Source organism: Sorex fumeus, unplaced genomic scaffold (assembly GCF_029834395.1).
Source record: "Sorex fumeus unplaced genomic scaffold, SorFum_2.1 ptg000278l, whole genome shotgun sequence".
In the NCBI taxonomy this organism is placed as follows: Eukaryota; Metazoa; Chordata; class Mammalia; order Eulipotyphla; family Soricidae; genus Sorex; species Sorex fumeus.
Window position 1 is genome coordinate 29 of NW_026606335.1, and position 23,352 is coordinate 23,380.

The 23,352-nt window shown below is 54.0% G+C and overlaps 1 protein-coding gene across 1 annotated transcript in view; it reads left to right on the plus strand.

Moving 5' to 3' along the window:
* Positions 1–344: 344 nt before the first annotated feature.
* LOC130018819 (von Willebrand factor-like) overlaps positions 345–23,352 on the plus strand; it is a gene marked incomplete at both ends in the record, with an annotated part of 80,184 nt that continues 57,176 nt past the window's right edge. Inside the window, 6 exons of the mRNA XM_056109510.1 lie at positions 345–498; positions 5,996–6,191; positions 7,582–7,797; positions 11,566–11,806; positions 16,325–16,419; positions 17,075–17,235. Of these exons, the coding sequence (XP_055965485.1) occupies positions 345–498; positions 5,996–6,191; positions 7,582–7,797; positions 11,566–11,806; positions 16,325–16,419; positions 17,075–17,235 (1,063 nt within the window). The remainder of the gene's footprint in view (positions 499–5,995; positions 6,192–7,581; positions 7,798–11,565; positions 11,807–16,324; positions 16,420–17,074; positions 17,236–23,352) is intronic.

Genomic DNA, 23,352 nt, shown 5'->3' on the forward strand with positions numbered 1-23,352 from the left:
GACACCTCCCTCTGGTCCACCCTGGGTGGCTTCAGGGGCGCTGGTGCAGCTTGAGCTAAGAGAGCAAAGCCTGCACCGCCCTCTGGCGGCAGGACCGGGAATGGCAGGCGCCCAGGGGCCCTGCATCCCTCATCACCCTCCTTCATCCCCTCATCCCCCATCATCCCTCATTCCCCCGGATCCAGACTGGCACCGGCCCCTCCCTGCCAACGCTCCTGCTCAGCCTTCCTCTCCAGGACTCCCTTAAGCATCATATCCATGCCCACCCGCCTCCGCTGCCCCTTTTTGAGCTCCTCCCTCCCTCCTGCCCTCCCTCCCTCCCTCCCTCCCTCCCTCCCTCCCAGCACACAGGGGCCAACCCCGTCCCCCCTGAGTCTTGTCCCTGTCCCTGTTCCAGGTGACCTCCGCATCATGCACACCGTGATGGCCTCTGTGCGCCTCAGCTACGGGGAGGACCTGCAGGTGGACTGGGATGGCCGCGGGATGCTACTGGTGAAGGTGGGTCCCTCCTACTCATCTCCCCAGGGTACCTGCCCCCTGGTACCTCTCTGGCCCAGGAATGAAAGAAGGAAGGCATGCAGGAAGGGAGGAAGGAAGGAAGGGAGGAAGGGAGGGAGGGAGGGAGGCCCCCTCCTTTGCAGTTGGAACTAAAGAAAGGACCTTGGTTTCTGGACAGGAACTTCCTCTGGCCACCTGGTCAGTTGGTGACCCAATGAGACCCAAAACTCACATTTCTCGATTCTTGATGGGGGGGGGGGTTCTGAGTTGTTGGGTTTCCTCTCCTCCCCAACCCCCCTGGGCAGGCATGGGAAGGACTCGGATTGGCCGCCCCAAGGGGACAATGGCTCTCTTCCCTCTCCCTGGGTGGAAACTCTTTGCGGAGATCATGTCCGGCATATGTGGAGGAGGGGGTCTATATTGACACCCTCAAGGGGGCCTCGGGGACCTCTCCGCCCCCACCCACAGTCCCTGGGCCTCTCTGCCCTGGAGTCTTGTTTGGAGAGTCCCCTTCTTACTTCCCATGTCGCCGTGAGATGCTTCTTTCCTGGGGAAGTTTCCCTAGCTGCTCTGGTCACGGCTGCTTTGTAGAGTGATCTAGGCTCAGGGAAGTTGGCTTATGGGCCTGATTTTCTCCACCCCTTTGGGGGGCCGAGCCAATAGCCGCTCTCTGGTCTGCACTCCCCCTCTAAGGCCCCCAGCCCCTCCCTTCTCCGTCTTTGCGTCTCTCCAGTTCCCGAGGACTCCAAGGTTTATGAGGCTTCGATTTCTCAGTATTGATCAAGTTAGAAATGAAATCAGAGGCATCTGACTTATGTCTTAGTGGATTCTGGGGAAAAAAAAAGAGAAAAAAAGAAAGAAACGCCAAAACAGGGGCTAGAGCTATAGGATAGAAGGTAGGGAATTTGCTTTGCACACAGCCCACGACCCGGGTTCGATCCCTGGCACCCTGTATGGTCACTTGAGCAATATCAGGAAGGATCCCTGAGTGCTAAGCCAGGAGTAACCCCAGAGTATCACTAGATGTGGCTCAAAAAAAAAGAAAAATAATAATTACAAGAAATCAGATGGGACAGGGGTGACACACGGAACGTGTATTGTGTGCAGTCAACCTCGGCTGGGACTGGAGTGATAGCACAGCGGGTAGGGCGTTTACCTTGCACGCCAGTGGACCCAGGTTCAATTCCTCCGTCCCTCTCAGAGAGCCCGGTCAGCTACCAGGAGTATCCTGCCCGCACGGCAGAGCCTGGCAAGCTTCCCATGGCGTATTCAATATGCCAAACACAGTAACAAGTCTCACAATGGAGACGTTACTGGTGCCCGCTCGAGCAACTCGAACAATGGGAGGACAGGGCGACAGTGCAACCTCGGATTAATCCTTCCCACCATCACTGCCAGGAATCGTTCCGAGCAGAGCCGGAATTGGCCCCTGACCACTGAGGATGTGGTCCGACTCCCCCCCAGCCCCTCCCCTCCCCCACAGCCACTTGTTTTGTTTGGGTGGGGATGAGAGAACTGTTTTCCCAAACAAAAATAAGCAGTGAGCAGAACCCCCTTGCTGGCTCCAGCTGTGGCTTTCCTTCCCGGATGGTTTCAGAGCAGGCAGCTGGACTCACTTCTCCTGCTTTCAATCTTGGGCAATGTTTACTTGTCACAATCGCCTCTAGAAAATTCCACTGTGAGCTTGGAAGACAATGGGAGGGGAAAACCCAAATAGCAACGACTTTGTAATCTTATGGAAAGAGTTTCAGCTTCCAGGACCCTCCTCAGAGGCTCAGCAAAGCGTTTCCCCCTGGTAGGGATTGACCCCACCCGGGGGGTCTCAGGATCCCACTTTTGAGGACTCCTGACCCAGAGAAAGCCTTCTTCATCTTTTCCCACTCATAGCCCCCTTTTTTTCCCCATCACCCCAGTTATGTCTGTATATAAAATAGGTGTACAGATCAGACAAGGGGCCAGAGAGATGGCTCAGTGGTTAAGGCACTTGCCTTGCATGTGACCATGTATGTATTCCAGTTTGATCCCTGGTCCTCACTGGCACCACATAAGATCCCCTGAACACCACCAGGAATGAACCCTGAGCTCGGAACCCGGAGGAAACCCTGAGCACTGCCCAGTGTGACCTCCAAAACTAACAAAGAAGGCAAATATTTCCTGATAATAATACAGATTTTTTTTTCTTTTTTGGGTCACACCTGGAAATGCACAGGGGTTACTCCTGACTCTGCACTCAGGAATTACCCCTAGCAGTGCTCGAGGGACCATATGGGATGCTGGGAATCGAACTCAGATCGCCCTATCTGTTCTGCTATTGCTCCAGCCCCTAATAAAGAAATTTTAAAGATTTCCTGTGACCACCCTCACTCCTACTCCTTTTAGCTATGTGACCCCCGGGGACCCACCATTGAAGACGTGAGGGCCTAGGTCCTTCTTATGGCCTGAGATCCATGTTCCCAAAACCTGAGGTATATGACCCTAATACTGGGAGCAGGGTGTCCCCCTGAGACCTGGGCCTCCTCCTGCCATGGAAGCTGTTTTTTTTTTTTTGAGAGTTCTGAGAGAATTCTAGAGTCACAACTTGGTTAGACTGTGGAACAGGAATGTTTTGGGGATCTGGTGAATCCCTCTTTTGCAGTTGGATTTTTTTTTGTTTGTTTGTTTGCTTTTTGGGTCACCCAACGATGCTCAGGGATGACACCTGGCTCTGCACTCAGGAATTACTCCTGGCGGTGCTCAGGGGACCGTACTGGATGCCAGGGATCGAGCCCAGGTTGGCTGCATGCCAGGGAAACACCCTCCCCACTGTGCCATCTCTCTGGTCCCCTCCTTTGCAGTTGGAACTAAAGAAAGGATCTTGGTTTCTGGACAGGAAGTTCCTCTGGCCACCTGGTCAGTTGGTGACCCAATGAGACCCAGAACTCTTATTTCTCGATTCCCGCCTGCTGTGGTCTCCTGCCCCTAACATTCCCCTTCACTGCCACAGAGTAGCACTGGGATCCGCAGGGCTTGCCCCCTCCAGCAGCTGGGCCAGGACATCTTGTCTGACTGGGTGTCCTTCCCTTCCTCCTCCTCCTCTCCCCCTCCTCCTCTTCCTCCTCCCCCTCCCCCTCCTCCCCTCCTTCTCCTCCCACTCTTCCTCCCCTTCCTCATCCTCCCTCTCCCCTCTTCCCCTCCTCCTCCTCTCACTTTTCCTCTCCCTCCTCCTCCTCTTCCTCCTCCTCCTCCCCCGCCTCCTCCTCCAAGTCTTCCTTCATTCCTTCAGCACCTATTTCCCAAGGGCACTGCTGGAGGGGTGAAGGCCACTGCAAAGAGTGGACACCCCCCCCCCCCAGCCCCCCGGACTGAGTCAGAACCCTAAAGGAGAGTGACATGGGATTAAAAAAAAAACAAACAATCCACCCTGCACATTCTGGGAGGGGATGTGGGGGCATGGGGGGGGGGCAAGATTCCCATAGGAAGTTGGGAAGGAGAAAAGGCCTGATGTAGTTGGTTTCTCTAGAACAAACAGGAAAGCTGGTACCCCGGCCTCTCCGTTCTGATGAGGATGGGGGGGGGGGAGGGGCATACCTGGCAGTGCTCAGGGCTGACTCCTGGCTCCGTGCTCAGGTAGCATATGGGATGCCGGGGATTGAACCAGGGTCAGCTGCACCCAAGGCAAGTGTCCTTCCCACTGCACTATCTCTGTGACCCCTTGCCAGCCACAGTTACTTGGATGCGATTTCTAAGAGCCTGGAACCTTCCTCTTCCCCCTCCCTTCTTCTTTCACTGTGGGTCATGACCCCCTGTTGAGAAACGTAGCTGAATGTGGGGGAGTTGCAAACACATTTGGCAAAGGGAAAGAGATTCCTGGCAGCTCAGGACCAAAAATAAAACCCCTCAAAAATCAACTGCATGAGGAATCTGAGGTGCTTCTGGAAGCGCTGGTCCCTGCTGCATTTGGGAGCCCAAAAGGATCACGAGTGTCAAACATTTAAGAAACCCTAGTTAGGGCACTGGAGGCTACTTCCCTATCACCCCGTTTTTTTTTCTTTTTGGGTCACACCCGGCAATGCACAGGGGTTACTCCTGGCTCTACAGTCAGGAATTACTCCTGGCGGCGCTTGGGGGACCATATGGGATGCTGGGAATTAAACTCAGGTCGGCCGCGTGCAAGGCAAACGCCCTACCCGCTGTGCTATTGCTCCAGCCCCCCTATCACCCCATTTTTAGCGGAAATCTACCTTCTCTAAGCAAATAGGAAGCCCCCTCCTCACTCCGTGAGGCACCCGGACCTCTATCTCCGCTCACCCATCTGGATCTTTCCACACTGTCTAGGGTTGGGGGCCGGGGTACTACCCCTTCAGGAAAGATCTGGAAGAGAGGCAGGCTGCCGGTGGGTTAGGGACTCAGCCTGGGAGGTTACAACCTTATCAGTTACAATCAGTCCCAGGCTCAGCTGTGACCCACCTCACTCTCTGCAGGAAGCTGCAGGGGCCTCCAGCTGTGCGTGAAAAGCGGGACTCAAGGTCCCAAGGGTTCCAGAGGGCGCTTTGGGCTCAGGAGAGTGGAGGAGATACCAGCCCAGAATCTGGTGCACCCCCTGGATACCCTGGATGCCCTCTCGTGGATGCTCAGGGCAGCGAGGTGGAACTTGTTCATCCTCTATTTTTTTTTTTTGGAGCCATATCCAACTGTGCTCAGGACTGGCTCCTGTCACAGTGCTCAGGGATCACTCCTGGTGAGGCTCAGGGGACCCTATGGGATGCTGCGGTTCTGACCCAAGTGGCCAGTGTGTGAGGCTAACTCCCCTTCCCTCTGATCTCTCCGGGTGCCGTAAAGAACTTGTTCCTTGCCACCAAATGCTAGAGGTGTGTGGGTCTGATATGGCTGGTCTAGACTCAGCCCCCAGTAAGTTACTTCCCCACATTTGCAGCCAGCATCGCCCTCCTGGTTATTATACTTAATTGTTGGGGGTCTGTGGCTGAACTCAGGGCTCTTCTCCTCCTACACAGTTTCTCTCCCTAAATAACAGGATCCTGGTACTCCCCTCCAGTCCCGGCAGCCCAGAGCTGGGGACGCTGCCATCCCTTGCGCCTCCTGCAGTCCAAATCACCCACTCTCCATGCTAGAGCCTGGGGCTTAGCTGAGGTTTCCAGATTTTCTCTACTGATGTGTGTGGGCTGGAGTGATACCACAGCGGGTAGGGCCTTTGCCTTGCATGCGGCCGACCCAGGTTCGATTCCTCCGCTCCTCTCAGAGAGCCTGGCGAGCTACCGTGAGTATCCCGCCCTCACGGCAGAGCCTGGCAAGCTACCCATGACGTATTCGATATGCCAAACACAGTAACAAGAAGTCTCACAATGGAGACGTGACTGGTGCCCGCTTGAGCAAATCAATGAACAGCGAGAGTTCAGTGACAGTGACAGATATGTCACAGCGCGTTTTGCATGAAAACCATCTTCTGGGCCCAAGAAGGCGCTGGCAGCAGCGGCTCCAGGGTGCCCCTTTCTCCTCGCAGCTCTCCCCCGTGTTCGCGGGGCGCACGTGCGGTCTGTGCGGCAATTACAACGGCAACCGCGGCGACGACTTCCTGACGCCCGCCGGCCTGGTGGAGCCGCTGGTGGAGGACTTTGGCAACGCCTGGAAGCTGCACGCGGACTGCGAAGACCTGCCCCGGCAGCCCATCGACCCCTGCGCGCTCAATCCGCGCCAGAGTAGGTGGACGGCGGCGCAGGCGAGGGTGGGAGAGGGCGGTGCTGGCAAGTCTGGCCTCCACCTGCAGCCTGCCTGGCGTTTTGGGGGGGGGGCACCCCACCTCGTTGGTGCCCAGGGCTTACTCCTTGCCCTGGGCTCAGGGATCACTCCTGGCGAGCTCAGGGGTCCATATGTGGTGCCGGGGATCCAACCCAGATCAGATGCCCGCAAGGCACGCGCCCTACCCGCTGTACTCTCTCTCTCTGGCCCCAGGATATTATTATTAATAATATTATTATTAGGGTCATACCTGGCGATGTACAGTGGTTCCTCCTGGCTCTGCACTCAGGAATTACTCCTGGCGGTGCTCAGGGGACCCTATGGGATACTGGGAATCGAACCAGGTCTGCTGCGTGCAAGGCAAGTGCCCTACCCACTGTGCTATTGCTCCAGCCCCACCTGCTGTACTCTCTCTCTGGCTCCAGGGTCCTGTATTATTACTATTATTATTATTTATTTTATTTTATTTTTTAAAATTTCTGGGCCATATCCCTCTATGCTCAGGGTTTACTCCTGGCTCTGTGCCTTGAGATCACTCCTGCTGGGACGTGTCCAGGGTCCAACATGTGCAAGGCCAGCCCCCTACCCACTGTAGGTGACCTCAAGGTCCTGCCTTCTCCAAAGCCCCTCCAGGGAAGCCCCCTGGGGACCTCCAGCCTGGGAAAGCTAAGTGCAGCACCGAGTTCCTGCCCCATTCTCCAGTTTGTTGAAAGTCTTTGAAGCCACAGAGGCTGAATGAAATTGTCTGGAAATAAACCCGCAAATGCAGAATTATCTGTGGTGGCAGAGAAGACAGCCATTCAGCCACCATTAACACACCCATGTACCCAGCCTGCCCAGAGGCTCTTCCTCCCTCTGCCCGTGTGTGTGTGTGTGTGTGTGTGCGTGCGTGTGTGTGTCCAGAAAGCAGTTTATTCTGAAAGTCTATTATGCAGTGAATCATGTCAAACCCAATTAGAAAAGTATATGGACTGCAGAAGAAAAAAAAATCACTGGGGGCTGGAGCGATAGTACAGCAGGGAGGGTGTTTGCCTTGCAAGCGGCCGACCCGGGTTCGATTCCCAGCATCCCATAGGGTCCTCCGAGCACCGCCAGGAGTAATTCCTGAGTGCAGAGCCAGGAGGAACCCCTGAGCATCGTCGGGTGTGACCCAAAAAGAAAAGAAAAATCACCGTGATTCCGGGAGCCGAGAGAAAGGGTTTATTTATTAACTAATTTTTTATTGCAGAATGTACTGTCCAAGGAGAAGCTGGACTAAGGGGCACTGGGGGCCAGCCTGGAGGTGGGGGTGTGGTAGGGGACTCTCCACGGTCCCCTCCCCAGCTACCTCCTCTCTCCGTCCCTCTCCAGCCAGGTTCGCCGAGGAGGCCTGTGCGCTCCTGACGTCCGCCAGGTTCGAAGCCTGCCACGCGGCCGTGGGCCCCCAGCCCTACCTACGCAACTGCCGCTTCGACGTGTGCTCCTGTGCCGACGGCCGGGACTGCGTATGCGACGCGGTGGCCAGCTACGCCGCGGCGTGTGCGCGCAAAGGCGTGAGCATCGGCTGGCGGGAGCCCGGCTTTTGCGGTGGGTACCCGCGCGCCCTGTCCCCACTCCAGGGCGCGTCTGCTGCCAGCACAGTGCACATCCCCTGCCAGCCTCCCGCGGCGCTGCCAGCCCTGCCTGTGCCCAGAGCTAGTGGGGTCTCCCTAGTGTCCAGTGCATGTACTGCTCAATTGAGGAGCAAAAGGGTGCGGTGAGGGGGTTGTCGGGGTGAGGGTGATTCCTGTAACCCGGGAGCAGGGTAGATCCTTGGCCTCAGAGTTGGCATCTCTGCCACACTCCAGGGGCTCGATGGCACTTGGCTGGTGGTGGATGGTGCTGCTTTTCTGGAATGATTTGCTGACTGCCCAGTGGGGTCTCAGCGCTGAGGTCCAGCTTGGGAGTGAAGGGGCGTGGCAGGAGGCACCCACAGCAAGGATTTGAAGAGACTCTCCCGGGTGTGCATTTATGGGTGTATGTGTGGTGTGTTGTCATTGTGAATATAATGAGCCTATTATGTTTTGAGCCAAAGAGATAGTACAGTGGGTAAGGCCCTGAACACCTCTGGGGGTGTCCTCATCCCCCCCAAACTTATTTTTTTGCTTTTTGGGTCATACCCGGCGATGCACAGGGGTTTCTCTTGGCTCATGCACTCAGGAATTACAACTGGTAGAGCTCGGGGGACCATCTGGAATGCTGGGGATCAAACCACGTCAGCTGCAAACGCCCTACTCTCTGTTCTATCACTCCAGCCCCAAACGGAGATTTTTTTTTTTTTTTTGCTTTTTGGGTCACACTCAGTGATGCACAGGGGTTACTTCTGGCTCATGCACTCAGGAATCATTCCTGGTGGTGCTCAGGGGGACCATGTGGGATCCTGGGAATCGAGTCTGGGTCGGCTGCGTGCAAGGCAAACACCCTACCCACTGTGCTATCGCTCCAGCCCCTCTATTTTTGCTTTTTGGGTCACAGCTGGCAATGCTTAGGTGTTTCTCCTGGCTTGGCACTCAGGAATTACTCCGGGCGGTGCTCAGGGAACCATATGGGATGCTGGGAATCGAACCCAGGTCGGCCATGTGCAAGGCAAACGCCCTACCCGTTGTACTATTGCTCCAACTCCCCCAAATATTGTTTTTAAAAAATTTTTATTAGTGAAACACCATGAGGTACAGTTGTAGACTTACAAATTTTTGTGCTTGGGTTTCAGTTATACAATGATCAAGTACCCATCCCTCCACCAGTGCCCATTTCCCACCACTACGGAATCCCAGGATCCCTCCCACCCCCCCTTTCCCCAATCCCACCCTGCCTCTGTGGCAGAGCATTCCCTTTTGTTCTCTCTCTCTTATTGGGTGTTGTGGTTTGCAAGAAAGGCAATGGGTGACAATCATGTTTGGTCTATAGTCTACTTTCAGCATATTTCTCCCATCCTGGGAGGATCCTCCCAACACCCTTTATTTGGCGCTCCCTTCTCTCTCTGAGCTGCTCTTTCCCCTAGCATGTGTGGCTGGCCTCCAAGCCATTCTCCAAATAATTGTTAAAAAAAAAAAAGAAGAAGTGGGTTGGGAGCAATGAGAACGGAAGTGACCCACAAGTGCTACTTCCAGACAGCAAATGCTGGCGAGGGAAGTCCAGTCTGGAGAAAGGAGGGGAAGGGCTGAAGCCAGGGCACCCACAAAGCCTCCACCTACCAGCGGCCCCCTGGGTCTCTCCAAAGGCAGGAAAAGTATAGCCACGTGGCACTCAGATACCCCTTCCATCCTCACTGCACCGGGCCCATTTCTTCATCATCCTCCAAACCCAGAGCAGCTCTCGAAGTAGGACCCCATGGGCTGTTTCAGAGATGCTCCCGTTTGAGCCCTGGTTCCAAGGCTCCTGGCCAGGGCTCGCTCTGTGCAGTGCTCTGCAGAGGGCCTGGGCTGTGTTAACGTTGTCAGCCCGAGAGGCGGGTGGCGTCTTCTGGTCCTGCCAGGGCCGTGTGCAGGGGCAGAGGCTCCTTTCCTGGCGCATCAGCGTGAGGGCAGTCCTTGCAAAGGCTGAGTGCGACTGACCCTGTGCTTCCATGAAGGACCCCGTAGCCTTGGGGTGCTTGGCAGCCTGTTCTGTGGGGCGGGGAGGGGGGTGTGAGCTGGGGAAAGCCCATGAGTGTTGGCTTCTCTCTGCAGTCAGCTGACTGGTACTGTGTTCCCCCCACAGATGGGGGATGGCTGGGGGGTCGGGATGTTGACTGAGGACCAGAGCTCCATCTTGGGCACCCTGTGGTCCCCTAAGCTCCGCCAGGTGTATCTTTAGAGGCCCCCACTCTTCTCGAGCTAAGCAGTGCTGCAAACATCACTGGGGCCAAGCATTGCACGGTCTGTCCCGGTCAGCTGGACCTCCCTGAGAATGTCTCCAAGCAGGTTCGGGCATCCCTGTAGACACGGCAGCCATGTCACCAGCTCCGGTGATGGGGTCACCCTGTTCTGGAGATGATGGTGCTGTAGGGCACCTCGGTGGCTTGGAACTGGGGCTCCAGCCAGTTCTGTGGGGGCAGAAGGCATGGTGCAGGCTGCACTGTGCTTTGCTTGACTTCTGTTGCCTTGGGGTGCCAGGGGGCATGAGGGCCCAGAGGCCTGCCTGCTTTGCTAGGGCGGGTGTGCGTGGCCCTGTGGTTGGCAGTGGGCGGGCCTCTGAAGCAGGACTTCTGGTTTAGCCCCCAGCTCGTGAAGAGTGCCCCCTGCCACTATTGGAGGCATAGTTGTGTTTCAGAGTTTGCATGCTTGTCTACAGGAAGGGCTTGCTCAAGCCACAAAAGGCACGAAGCCCAGGTGCAGAGCAGAGTATGCGGTTGGTGCTCAGTGTAAGCATGTGAAGAACAGGGTATGCAGCTGGTGCTTAGTGTGACCACGTGAAGAGCGAAGTATGCAGTCAATACTCAGTGTGATCATGTAAAGAGCAGGGTATTCAGTAGGTGCTCAGTGTGACCGTGTGAAGAGCAGGGTATTCAGTAGGTGCTCAGTGTGATCATGTAAAGAGCAGGGTATTCAGTAGGTGCTTAATGTGACTGTGTGAAAAGCAGGGTATGCAGCTGGTGCTCAGTGTGACTCTGGGAAGAGCAGGGTATTCAGAAGGTGCTCAGTGTAACTGTTAAGAGCAGAGTGTGCAGTCGGTGCTCAGTGTGACCCTATGAAGAGCAGAGTATGCAGTTGGTGCTCAGTGTGACTGTGAAGAGCAGGGTGTTCAGTCGGTGCTCAATGTGACTGTGAAGAGCAGGGTACACAGTTGATGTTCAGTGTGAGTGTGTGTGAGGGTATGCAGTTATGTGAAGAGCAAAGTGTGCAGTCAATGCTCAGTGTGATCGTGTAAAGAGCAGGGGATTCAGTAGGTGCTTAGTGTGACTGTGTGAAGAGCAGGGTATTCAATAGGTGCTCGGTGTGACCGTGTGAAAAGCAGGGTATGCAGTTGGTGCTCAGTGTGACTCTGGGAATAGCAGGGTATGCATTTGGTACTCAATGTGACTGTGTGAAGAGCAGGGTATTCAGTAGGTGCTCAGTGTGACTGTGAAAGCAGAGTATGCAGTCAGTGCTCAATGTGGCTGTGAAGAGCAGAGTATGCAGTTGGTGCTCAGTGTGACTGTGTGAATAACAGAGTATGCAGTCGGTGCTCAATGTGACTGTGTGAAGAACAGAGTATGCAGTCGGTGCTCAGTGCGAAAACAGGCAAAAGCCTGTGTGTGTGCTGAGCCAGCCCAGCTGGAACAACGTCAACCAGGGTGGGGAGGAGAGAGGCCGATGGGTGCAGAGTGGCACCTGACTCCTGCGCCCTGTCCCCCAGCCCTGAACTGCCCGGCCGGCCAGGTGTACCTGCAATGCGGGAGCCTCTGCAACAGGACCTGCCGCTCCCTCTCGTACCCGGACGAGGAGTGTGTTGAGGAGTGCCTGGAGGGCTGCTTCTGCCCGCCTGGGCTCTACCTGGACGAAGGCGGCGAGTGTGTGCCCAAGGCCCAGTGTCCCTGCTACTACGACGGTGAGATCTTCCAGCCCGAAGACGTCTTCTCGGACCATCACACCATGTGGTGAGCACTGGTCTTCAACCCTCCCATTGTGCAGATGGGTAAACAGAGGCCTGGGAAAGGAGGGGCTGGCCTGGAGTTTGCATGGTGCATCAACAGCGGGGCTGGGAAATCAGGGAAGTGAGACTTCGGGATGGTGGCCCAGATGCCCAGTGGGTGGTCACCCAGATCCTGTTTCTTTTTAGAGAACAGGAAGTGGGAGATGCTTCTGCCCCCTGTAGAGCTTGTAGGGTGGAGGCAGCCCTGAGCAGCACCTCCTCCTTCCCTGCCTCATGCACTGTCCCACCAGCTCCCGACCCCTCTGGGTGGGTACCTCCTGCCACAGCAGGCAGGAAGTGTCAGCAGAAGGTCAAGGTCACAGTAGGAATTGTAAGGGGACTTTGGCGGAACCAGCACTTCCTTGGCACCCTGGTTCTAAACTGGAGCTTAGAGACCTAAAGATGAGGGGCGGGAGAGAGTGCAGTCGACTTCACATATCTGCACACATGGTTTGATTCCCAGGACCCTGTGGTCCTCCAAGCACTGCTAGGAGGGACTCTTGAGCACAGAGTCAGGAGCCACCCCCATCCCATGCACAGAGCACTCCCTCCCAAAACACACACCAAGATGCAGCAAGCCCTGTCAGCCCCAACAAAGCCAACAGTCTCCTTGGGGGATCCAGTTACCAGGTCCCAACAATGGAAAATTCCAAACAGGCTTCAAGGAGCAAGATAGCTTAAGGACCAGAAGCACCAGCCTAGCCAGGAGGATTTGCACTTCATTGGGCTTCTTACTTTCTCTTCTCCCTTTTGTTTCTAGAAAAAGCTCAGCTCTCCTATCATTTCATCATAAAAGGCTTCTGTTGATATTTCTTCCGATTCTTTTTTGCTTTTCTCTCTCTCTGTCTCTATGTCTCTCTGTCTCTCTCTGTCTCTGTCTCTCTCTTTGGTTTAGAATCACATCCCGCAGAGCTCAGGACATCCTCCTGGCTCTGTGCTCAGGGATCATTCCTGGCAGGGCTCTGGGGACCATATAGGATGCTCGGGATCAAACTGGGGTTGGCTATGTGCAAAGCAAGTACCCTACCCGCTGTGCTATTCCCTCCAGCCCAGAGGCTAAGTATCTGAAGGAGAGCCAAGAAGGGAGAGAATCTGGGAGCAGAGTCAGGGGGCCTTTGCAGGATCGAGTGAGGACCAGCATCTGAGGTTTACTCAAGCCCAGGGAAGATTCTAGCAGAGGAAAAAAAAATGGTCCACATGCTGCTCTGAGGCAAGACTGGAAGCTGCCTGAGGTGTGAATGCAGGAAGATGAGCCGGAGGAAGATGGTTGATGCAGTCTGGTCAGTAGGTACTCTGGGTACCAGGGATGTGGTTCCAGTGGTCCAGCATTAGCCTTAGAGGATTCGAGGCCCTGAGTTCGATCCCCGGATGCACTTGGCTTCCCTAGAGCACTGGATGAGCCCGTGTAACTGATCTGCAAATGGGCATAGCACAGGGACCCATGAAAATGTGAGAGATTACTCGTGTTTCCTCACTGGTTTGGATGAGGCTGAACATCTCTTTCTTTTAAGCTGCCTTCAGTAAATAACATAAATTTCAGTATACCGAAAGAGTCAGTTTTCCTCTTCTCACAGATTCCCGGCACTTAGCCTGTTTGTATGCAGATCTCAGATACTTAGCCTGTTTGTTTTCAGTATGCAGAAAAGCTTTTGGCTTTGCATGTTCTTCCTGTTATTCTTTATTGATCACCTCACTGTATTGAGCCCTTTAGAGGTATGAACAGTAGGATGGTAATCAAAGGAGGTCTCAGGAAGCTCGATCTTTGTCACAGGGTCTGAGCGAACCCGGGCCCTCCGTGAAAAATAATTTCACTCGCGTTCCTGGTCTCAGCACCTCTGACTGTATGAATATTCACACAACAGACAGAGGCGAGAGACACTAGGATGTGTGCAGACAGGTGGGGTATTGGTCCCTGCGCTCTTGGAGAACATCATGACCACAAGAGTTGAGGGAATGGGAAGACTGTGAGTTTGGGTCTATTTATTTATTTTTTTGGGTGCAGGTGGACCAAATTCAGTAGTGCTCGGGAGCTACTCATGGGTCCATGCTCATGTGACCCCTGGCTGTGCTTAGGGAACCCAATGCAGTGCCAGGGATAAACTGAGATAGGCCACATGCATGAACCTCTCTGGACTGCCTCTCTGGCTCTGGTTTCAGCCTTGATGACTCTCAGTGGCCACGAGGCATCTTGGGGGAATAGAACAGAACCAGTGGCTAGAAGTTTAGGGGCCTGGAGCCTAAGCTGGAGATTGAGCCCAAAGAAAAGAGTTGATAGAGTGGGTAGTTTGTAGAAACTGTAGGGATGGGAGTAACTTGGCTGGGTAGCGGAAGGCATCCAGGGAATGGGCAAGAGATCTGAGCTCTGGGGTTCATTGCTAAGTTCATTGCTAAGGGGGTTTGAAGTGGTGATGGCACAGTGGGTAGGGCGCTTGCCTTGCATGCAGCCAACCCAGGTTCAATTCCCAGCTTCCCATAGGGTCTCCCAAGCACCACCAGGAGTGATTCCTGAGTGCAGAGCCAGAAGTGACCCCTGTGAATCACTGGGTGTGACCAAAAAAGAAGAGAGAGAAAGAGATCTGAGCTCAGGTGGGGTAAACCTTCAGATATTCAGGAGGAGGCTGGTGGGTGGGAGTGGAGGGGAGAGGGAAAGACAAAAGGATCCACAAAGGGCTGAGCTGGGACGGGGCTGTCCTGTGGGGGAGAGAGCAGGAAGTGAGCCCGCCTTCCGCTGGTCTGAGCCGGGGGCTGCAGCCCACAGTTGTCTGGCTGTGGCGTTTGAGGCTTGTCTCTCTGGGACCTTAGTCGTTGCTCGTGGGACCTTAAGCCTCGCTTCTTTCATGCTACAGAATTTGAGGCAGAGAGAGAGAGACAGAGAGACAGAGAGAGAGAGAGAGAGAGAGAGAGAGAGAGTCCCTATCCTTCATCTTGCAGCTTTACCGAGACTAGGGATTACCTCTTTGAATTGGAGATCGGACGGTCAGTGTGTAGCCCCCTGGTTTCAGTAGCGGGGAAAGGAAGGAAGCCAGAGATCTTAGAGGTTGTGGGGTGCAACAAGGATCCCACTGATTTTTTCCTGAAGGGGCAGAGACATGAGGCCGGGGTCGGGGGCAATGTCAGTGGGACCAGTGGTGACCTTGGTAAAGCGAGGTTTAAGAAGGAGAGGAGGAGGGGCTGGAGCGATAGCACAGTGGGGAGGGCGTTTGCCTTGCACACGGCTGACCCAAGTTCGATTCCCAGCATTCCATAGGGTACCCCGAGCACTGCCAGGAGTAATTCCTGAGTGCGTGAGCCAGGAGTAACCCCTGTGCATTGTTGGGTATTACCCAAAAAGAAAAAAAAGGAGAGGAGGGAGACAAAGTGGGAGAGAGTGGAGAGTAACGTGCTCAAGAGAGAATCCAGACTTCTCCAAGGGCGGAGAGAGCCCCTACACACACCTCAGCATTAGACAGGAAAGCATGAAAGTCCACAACTCAAGAGGGGAGATGCAGGCGACACATGTGCTCGGGCACCACATGTGCTTGGCCACGTGGGTACAAGCAGCACATAGGCTCGGGCAGCATATGTGCGCCCTTCCTTTGTTCACGGTGGCTTTTATAGAGTTTTAAACCCAACATACCCCTACTTAGGTCAAAGTTCGTTGCTAAGGGGGTTACCAAGGGGGGTTAGGAGTGGTGATGGTCTTCTTTCAAATTCCTTTCTTGGCCTTTAGTTTCTGCTGGAGCTTCTCTGGGTCTGTTACTGGGGATAGGTGAGGGTCTTATCAGGCCTTAGTTCCTGTTTTCTGCAAGGTTGGCCTTGGCATCATCAGGGCTATTCTAGGACATTTACTGCCCGCATGTGACAGACCCCTTTTGGATCGCCAGCATCCCATATGGTTCCCTGAGCCCCTCCAAGAGTGGTCCCTGGGTGCAGAGCCCGGAGTCAGCCCTGAGCAGTGCCAGGCGTGGCCCCTTCCCCCCAATAAACAGACCAACCCCTTCAAACAAGAACTGCAACGGATGGGCTGGAGCGATAGCACAGCGGGTATGGCATTTGCCTTGTACGCAGCCAATCCGGGTTTGATTCCCAGCGTCCCATATGGTCCCCCGAGCACTGCCGGGGGTAATTCCTGAGTGCAGAGCCAGGAGTGACCCAAAAAAGCCAAAAAAAAAAAAAAAGAAAAGAAAAAAGAACTGCAACGGAACTACTGGATTGAGCAGCTCCGGAGACCAGGGGGCTTCAGTAAACTGAAGTCAGATTATTTGGGGTGTGTGTGTGTGTGTGTGTTGTGTGTGTATGAATGAGAGGGGTATGTGTGTGTGCGTGTGTGAGTCAGCAGGGTACATGTGCACACGTGTGTGTGCATGCATGCATGTGGGTGTGTGTGTGCGCATGTGTGTGCGTATGTGTGTATGTGCATGTGTGTGCATGTGTGTGTACGTGTGCATCTGTGTGCTGTGGAGCTGTTCCATGTGTGAAGCTGGGCGGGTCTCCCTCTCCACAGCTACTGTGAGGACGGCTTCATGCACTGCAGCACGAGTGGCAGCCCGGGAAGCCTGGTACCTGATGTGATCTTCAGCAGCCCCCTGGCTCACCGCAGTGAGTGTGGTCCTCAGGGTGGGATGGGGAGGGGGCCCTGCCATCAGCTCACTGCAGAGGCCGGGTACAGGATGACACTGAAGAGAAGGTCCCTTTTTGGCCAGGCTGGAGAGCAGGCTCAGAGGACCGCAGGGTGTGTGGGAGGTTTGAGCTCCATCCCTGGTACCACCTGGTCCCCAGAGCACTGTGCAGTGCTGCCCTCAATGGATAAGCAAACCAAACGAGAATAAAACGGCTCAAGTGAGGTTGTAGCAGTGAGAATGTCTCTGTGGCTTTCAAGGAGTTGCGGCTGCTTTGGGAAGGGCCCGCCAAGGTTGTATGCCCACACCATACCCAGCTGGCTCTGCATGTTTCTAGATATTTCTCTCTGATTCACTAAATTCCCAGGCAGAGGCGTTGAGGATGGTGAGGGGAGTGGCCAGCAGAGGGAGGCTGGGCTGGGGTGCCTACTGTTGGGGTGGAGAGGAGAGATGACCTCCAAGGACACTGGCCTAGGTTTCCACTCCAGCAGAGGGGGCCCGGCTCATGACCCCAGACTGGGGACAGCTCTTGGCAGTGGAGTGCCAGCCTTGGGGGGCAGCTGGGACTTCTGGGGTCCCCCGAACTGCTCGTTTGTTCCCTCCCATCATTCTCTTTGGGTTTTCCTCTCCCCCAGGCAAAAGGAGCTTGTCGTGCCGGCCGCCCATGGTCAAGCTGGTGTGTCCTGCCGACAACCCGCGGGCGGAAGGGCTGGAGTGTGCCAAGACCTGCCAGAACTATGATCTGGAGTGCATGAGTGCCGGCTGCGTCTCGGGCTGTCTGTGCCCCCCAGGCATGGTGAGACCCCCCCCGCTTCCACCCACTGGGCAGCCTGGGAGCCCCGGCAGGTGGGCTGTGGAGCCCAACACAGCTCAGCCCGGAGGATGTTGGGGACATGTGGCAAGGGAACGTCCCCCGCGGCTGGGTCAGTCACCCCAACCCAGAAGCAGGTTGATGGCCAAGTGTCTGATCTTGATCCTCCTGAAATCTCACAAAAACCTCAGAACTTAAGAACCAAGTGGGGAGTGTAGAACAGGTTTACCCGGAACAGAACAGACATGACTAGAATCCCCCCAAAGCTCACATTTCCCTGCAGGGAGACGGGAGGGCTGCTGATTTGTATATGATGACATATGACTGACATCCTATTTACATGCTATTTGCACCCCCCGCCCAGGCATGCATCACCTCCTAGGACATGGATGAACAATGGAGCATTGTTCGTCCCCCTCAGTGAACTTGTTTCGGGGTTCTCGACCCAGTGTTCTGGGGTTGAGGCTCAGGGCTCTCCCTGGCTATACCCTGATGGGTACCTGGATTTGAACTGGGCTCGGCCACCTGGAAGGCCAGCGCCTTGTCCCCTGCACTGTCTCTCCAGCTGGTCTTAGGCAAGCAACTTTTAAAACCAGAAGGTTCTGCAGAAATCACAGGAATAGCTTCAATGGTTGTTTGTCGACCATGAAGACCCACTTCTCTCTCTCTCTCTCTCCCTCTCTCTCTCTCTCTCTCTGACTTTTTGGGTCACACCCAGCGATGCCCAGGGGTTCCTCCTGGCTCTGTACTCAGGAATTACTCCTGGCAGTGCTTGGGGGACCATATGGGATGCTGAAAATTGAACCCGGGTCAGCCGTGTGCAAGGCAAACACCCTACCCTCTGTGCTATCGCTCCAGCCCCGAGACCCACTTCTGTGAAGGAGAGGCTCTTGTTCTTAAATTTCCCACGTGTTTTGTTCTGTGAATACACTAGAAATGAGGGATGTGCAAAAAAAAAAAAAACGAAATGAAGAGCAAAGTGAGAGTCCCCTCATGCAAAAACAGAGACCCCCCCCCCCAGCTGTCACCAGCCATAACCTGCGGGGTCCAGAACACAGATGACCAAGCGTCTCATGGTCCCCAGGTTCCCACATGCATCATCACTGTTAGGGTCCGTGATCCGAGCAATGAGACAGAGTCAAAAATGTGAGCAAAGAAATTCTGGGGCTGGAGCGATAGCACAGCGGGTAGGGCATTTGCCTTGCACATGGCCGGCCTGTGTTCAATTCCCAGCATCCCCTATGATTCCCTGAGCACTGCCAGGAGTAATTCTGAGTGCAGAGCCAGGAGTAACTCCTGTGCATCACCGGGTATGACCCCCCAAAAAAGTTTTTTATTCTCACCAAGCACATATACTGGTCGACCAGGGTCCCCTGGACAGAGGGTGACCTTGTTGGCTTGTGGGCATCCCTTTTTATCCCCTTACTTGGGTTCGGACCCTCCTGCCTTGGAATGACTCCATCCCAGGACCCTAGGGTTGTGTGTTTTCTTGGTTGGCTTATCTCTTCCTTGTTGCCGTCACCTGCTAACTCCGATGACCCAAATTTGACTTTCTTTCCCCTTTTTAGGCTATTGCCTGTGCTTTTCCTTGTGTGGTCCTGCGTCTTTACTTATTCTTCTGCTTTCCCAGAACTTATGCCCATGATTGTCTTAGCTAGGTTAAAGGTCAACCCGGATAGCCTGTCCAACATGCCTGCTTAGCATTAAATCATTGTAGTGTGGGATTGTAGCTCATATATGGAGCCCCTCATGCTAATTCTTGCTGCCTTTCAATCACACCCGTGGCTCTCACACCTGTGACTCTCACTGCCATGTTCTTGGTTCCACTGGGCCCTGCCTCAGTGACGCCGTCAGACTAGCAGCACCTGTTTGGAACTGTTTTAGCAGGGAGGGAGCCCTCTCTGCAGCTCCAGTCCAGCACTTCTGGAGAAGAACTTCCGGCCCATCCCACCAGCTGCAGGTGCCACCTGCTTCTGCTGCCGCTCCCAAGGCCTCTATGGGATCAGCACTGGGGTGGGAGGTCAGAGAGATAGCACAGGGGGGATGCCGAAAGCAGTTGCCTTGCACACATCCGACCTGGATTCAGTTCCGTGTCCCATTTGGTTCCCCAAGCACTGCCGGGAGTGCTTCCTGAGTACAGAGCCAGGATAACCCCTGAGTACCACCGAGTATGGCCCCCAAACCAAAAAAAAGAAAAAAAGAAAAAAGAAAACCCAACCCAAACCTCCCATGCCAGCCCATGGGGTAGAGATGCTTTGGTCATGTGTGTTTGGTGGTGGTGAAAGCATTCGCGTGGAGGCCCTTCTTCAGGGTTTGAATCCTGGCTCCCCTCCATTTCTAGAACTGGATGGAAGTCACTTAAAACTGATGTGTCCTCTTTTTTTCCCCTCTTTTTGGTCATTTGTCACATTGTTTAGGGGGTCTAGGAGGGACTAGGGCTGGCAGGGGTAGGCATGTGGCATTTGTTTAGTAAGTGATGACTTGATGACCATTTTCCTTTTCTTGGCCAGGGGTGAGGTGGGGGTTAGGGAGTGGAGGGAGGTTGGAGCCACATCCTACAAAGCTCAGGGCCTATTCCTGGCTCTGTGCTCAGGAGTGATGCTCCGGAGACCACATGTGACTCTAGGGGTGGGCCTAGGATTTGCTGCATGAAGGGCATCCCCTTACTTCCGGTCCTGTCTCTCCAGCTCCTTAATGACCTTAATGACTTCTTCCATAAGGAGATCCTGGGAGAGAACCATGAATCAGATCATGATCAGATGCTCTGGGAAACGAGTATAGCCTTAGAATCCACATTCTCCCACTGGCTTCAGACATTGAGAAGGTCCCCCTAGAAGACCTCCCAGGTCTTTTTATTTAGCTCACATTTCCTCTTTTCTCTGCCAAAAATATTTTATTTAATTGAAGCAACATTGTTTTGGGGGCTTCATGTTAAGTCAGAACACTGCCTGATCTCACCACTCAGTGGCAGCAAAGCACAGGATTTTCTGGGCCCAACCCCTTGACTGGGAAACCCTTTTGCCTGTCTGGGGGTCCTGCGGTAGGCACTCTGGGGAGATTGCAGGATTGCTGTCTGGGAGAAGCTCATGGACCATTAGAAATATGGTCACGTTTTTCATACTGGTACATAGGACCAGCTGGTGCCTGGAACCTCTTGAGAGGCCCAGTATGAGAATACAGGCTGCCCTAGGCCTATCAGAGTGAACCTTCTTCATGGCCCTAAAAGACCTTGGGAATCCTTTGAAAAAGGAAAAAAAACCTTCCCCTCTTAAAGGTACGTCCTACACTTGCAAAAATAGTCTCCTAATCAGCCTTCCTGCACTAGAAAAAGCCTACATTCTTTTCATTGATGACCATCTCCTCGATACTGATTGTTTTCATTTTATTTTATTTAGTTATGTATTATTTTTAGGTCATGGGCTAGAGCGATAGCACAGCGGTAGGGCGTTCCCCTTGTGCACAGTCAGCCTGGCTGAGCCGGGTTGGATTCCTCCGCCCCTCTCAGAGAGCCTGGCAAGCTACCGAGAGTATCTCACCCGCATGACAAAGCCTGGCAAGCTACGCGTGACGTATTCAATACGCCAAACACAGTAATAACATGACGTATTCAATATGCCAAACACAGTAACAACAAGTCTCACAATGGAGACGTTACTGGGCCCGCTCGAGCAAATCGATGAACAACGGGAGGACTGTGTCTGTGTGTTTGTGTTTGGGTCACACTTATGATGCTCCAAGATTATACCTTGTTGGGGAACAGTTTTCCCCCTAGGTGCCTGGACACGTTGCACACTGGGTCGGGGCAGATGTGGGGCAAAGGATGACAGGTGCACAGAGAAACATCCTCTGGGAGCACCTTGTTGTCAGATACACACATATTTTATAGAGGGTTACAAGAAAGTCCAGTCACCTCTCCAACTCTGCTTTGCCCCGGTCTAATCTCAATCAAGGCTAGATGCTGCAGTTAGGATGACTTGCTAAGCATACATGACAGTTTTCTGTGTCTAGGGCTCATGTGACTAGGAGGTTGAGTGAGACTCAAGGTTGAACACCTGGTGCTGGCTGACACCCTGTTCTTTCCAACTCCTTTTGTGAGGCTTCACTTCTGAGCTGCTTTGCAAGGTCGGATCTTATCTGCTCCAGTGCCTATCACCAAGCTCCACATACCTGGCCCTGCACTGAGGAATTACTCCTAGTGATGCTTAGTGGACCATATAGGTTTTTCTGGCATTGAACCCTGCTTGGCCTTGTGCAAGGCAGGTGGCCTACCTGCTATACAATCGCCCCAGTCCCTGTTTATCTTCGTGTTAAACATGAGGTGAGGATGACACAATGCATGTGGGAACTGCTTTGGCCCTGACGCCTTCTCACTGTATCTGGCTCATCCTGAGTGGTTCCTTAACTTCTCCGTGTCTGGGATAAGGGAGCTTTCTCTCTCTCTCTCTCTCTCTCTCTCTCTTAAAATTTTATTGATTCACCGTGAGATAGTTACAAGCTTTCATGCTTGGGTTACAATCACACAATGATCAAACACCCGTCCCGCCACCAGTGCACATTCTCCACCACCAATATCCCTGGTATACCCCCACTTTCCCACCCTCCCTCTGCCTCCATGGCAGACATTATTCCCCATAATCTCTCTCTACTTTGGGCATTATGGTTTGCAATACAGACCCTGAGAGGTTATTATGTTTGTTCCCTTATCTACTTTCTGCACACATCTCCCATCCCGACCGATTCCTCCAACCATCATTTTCTTAGTGATCCCTTCTCTGTCTTCTCCCCTTTGCTGTCTTCTCCCCTTTGCTCATGAGGCAGGTTTCCAGATATAGAGCAATCTATCTGTCCCATGTATCTACTGTCCTTATCCATTTCTCTTTTCACTGCATGAATTAGTGTTGGACCTCTCTTGGGAGACTATTGTGTTTTGTCCTCGTCTCCCCTGTGGAAGCCTGCAGCTAAGCCGGGGATACAAACTCTTTTCTCTCTGCTCAGGCTGTCTCTGCCTGCCCACCCGCTGTGATGTCAGGTCTAACCCCAGCTTCTGTGGTCAGTGCCAACCTAGGTCCCTCACCATAACCCAGATAGTCATTTCCCTTTAGTGAAATTAGTTGGGGCAGACTAGATGTTTCTGGGCCTTTAGACCTCTAGGTCCCTGGTCCCAGATCCCTCAATCCCATGTCTTGTGGCTCCCAGGTCGACCAGTTGTCCGACCAGACAGCCTCTGTGCGCCACATTCTGGGTTGACCAGATGTCTCCAGGTCTCTGATTCTCGGGTCTTCCAGGTCAGAGTCTGTGTCTCGGGCTGAGATGCTTGCATTATCTGTCTCTGAGGAGGGTTAAGTTTCTAGGACTCCACCCCCCCCCCCCCGCCCCCCGTGCACCTCCCACCCCTGGGGCAGGGCCACCCAGCCCTTGGTGACTTTCTTTCATTTCTGAGCTATTTGTCAAAATGTTACCTCTTGGTCCTGGGGAGATAGAACCTTCCCACATGCAGATTCAATGGCCTGAAGCTGCTGCCCCAGCCTACTATAGGGGAGAGGGGACTCGGGGTCTGCAGGGGTGTGTGTGGGGGGGAACATTCACATGGCTGTTTCCTGGAATCCATCCTGCGTCTGTCCCAGAATCTTGCCTGTATTGATGCCTGTCTGGCCCTCTTTCCTGTATGAGCCTGTCCAAAGCCTGTCAAGAACCCCCCTCCCCTCCGGCCCCCTCCAAGATGTGCCTTACATTCTGTGAGTGGCCACTAGGTGGCGGATCTCAGGAAGAAGTGGAAGTGACCAAGCATGGCGGGGGTGGGGGTAGGGGGGGTGGGGGGGGGGTGGAGGGGCAGGGCAATGTTCCTTTGGGACTAGAACTTTCACTCCTAGGGCATATGTGCATTAAGGCTCAGGGGACCATTTGATTTAACGGCGCAGCCACTTCTCTTCAGTTTCAAAGGCAATAAACACTCACTGAAGAATATTGGAGAAAACATTTTTGTATTTTTTGTTTTGGGGGCCCCACACCTGGTGACATTCAGGGCTTACTTCTGGCTCTGTGCTCAGGGGTCACTCCTGGCGGGGCTCCGGTGAACGTAGCCGGTATTAGGGATCAAGCTGG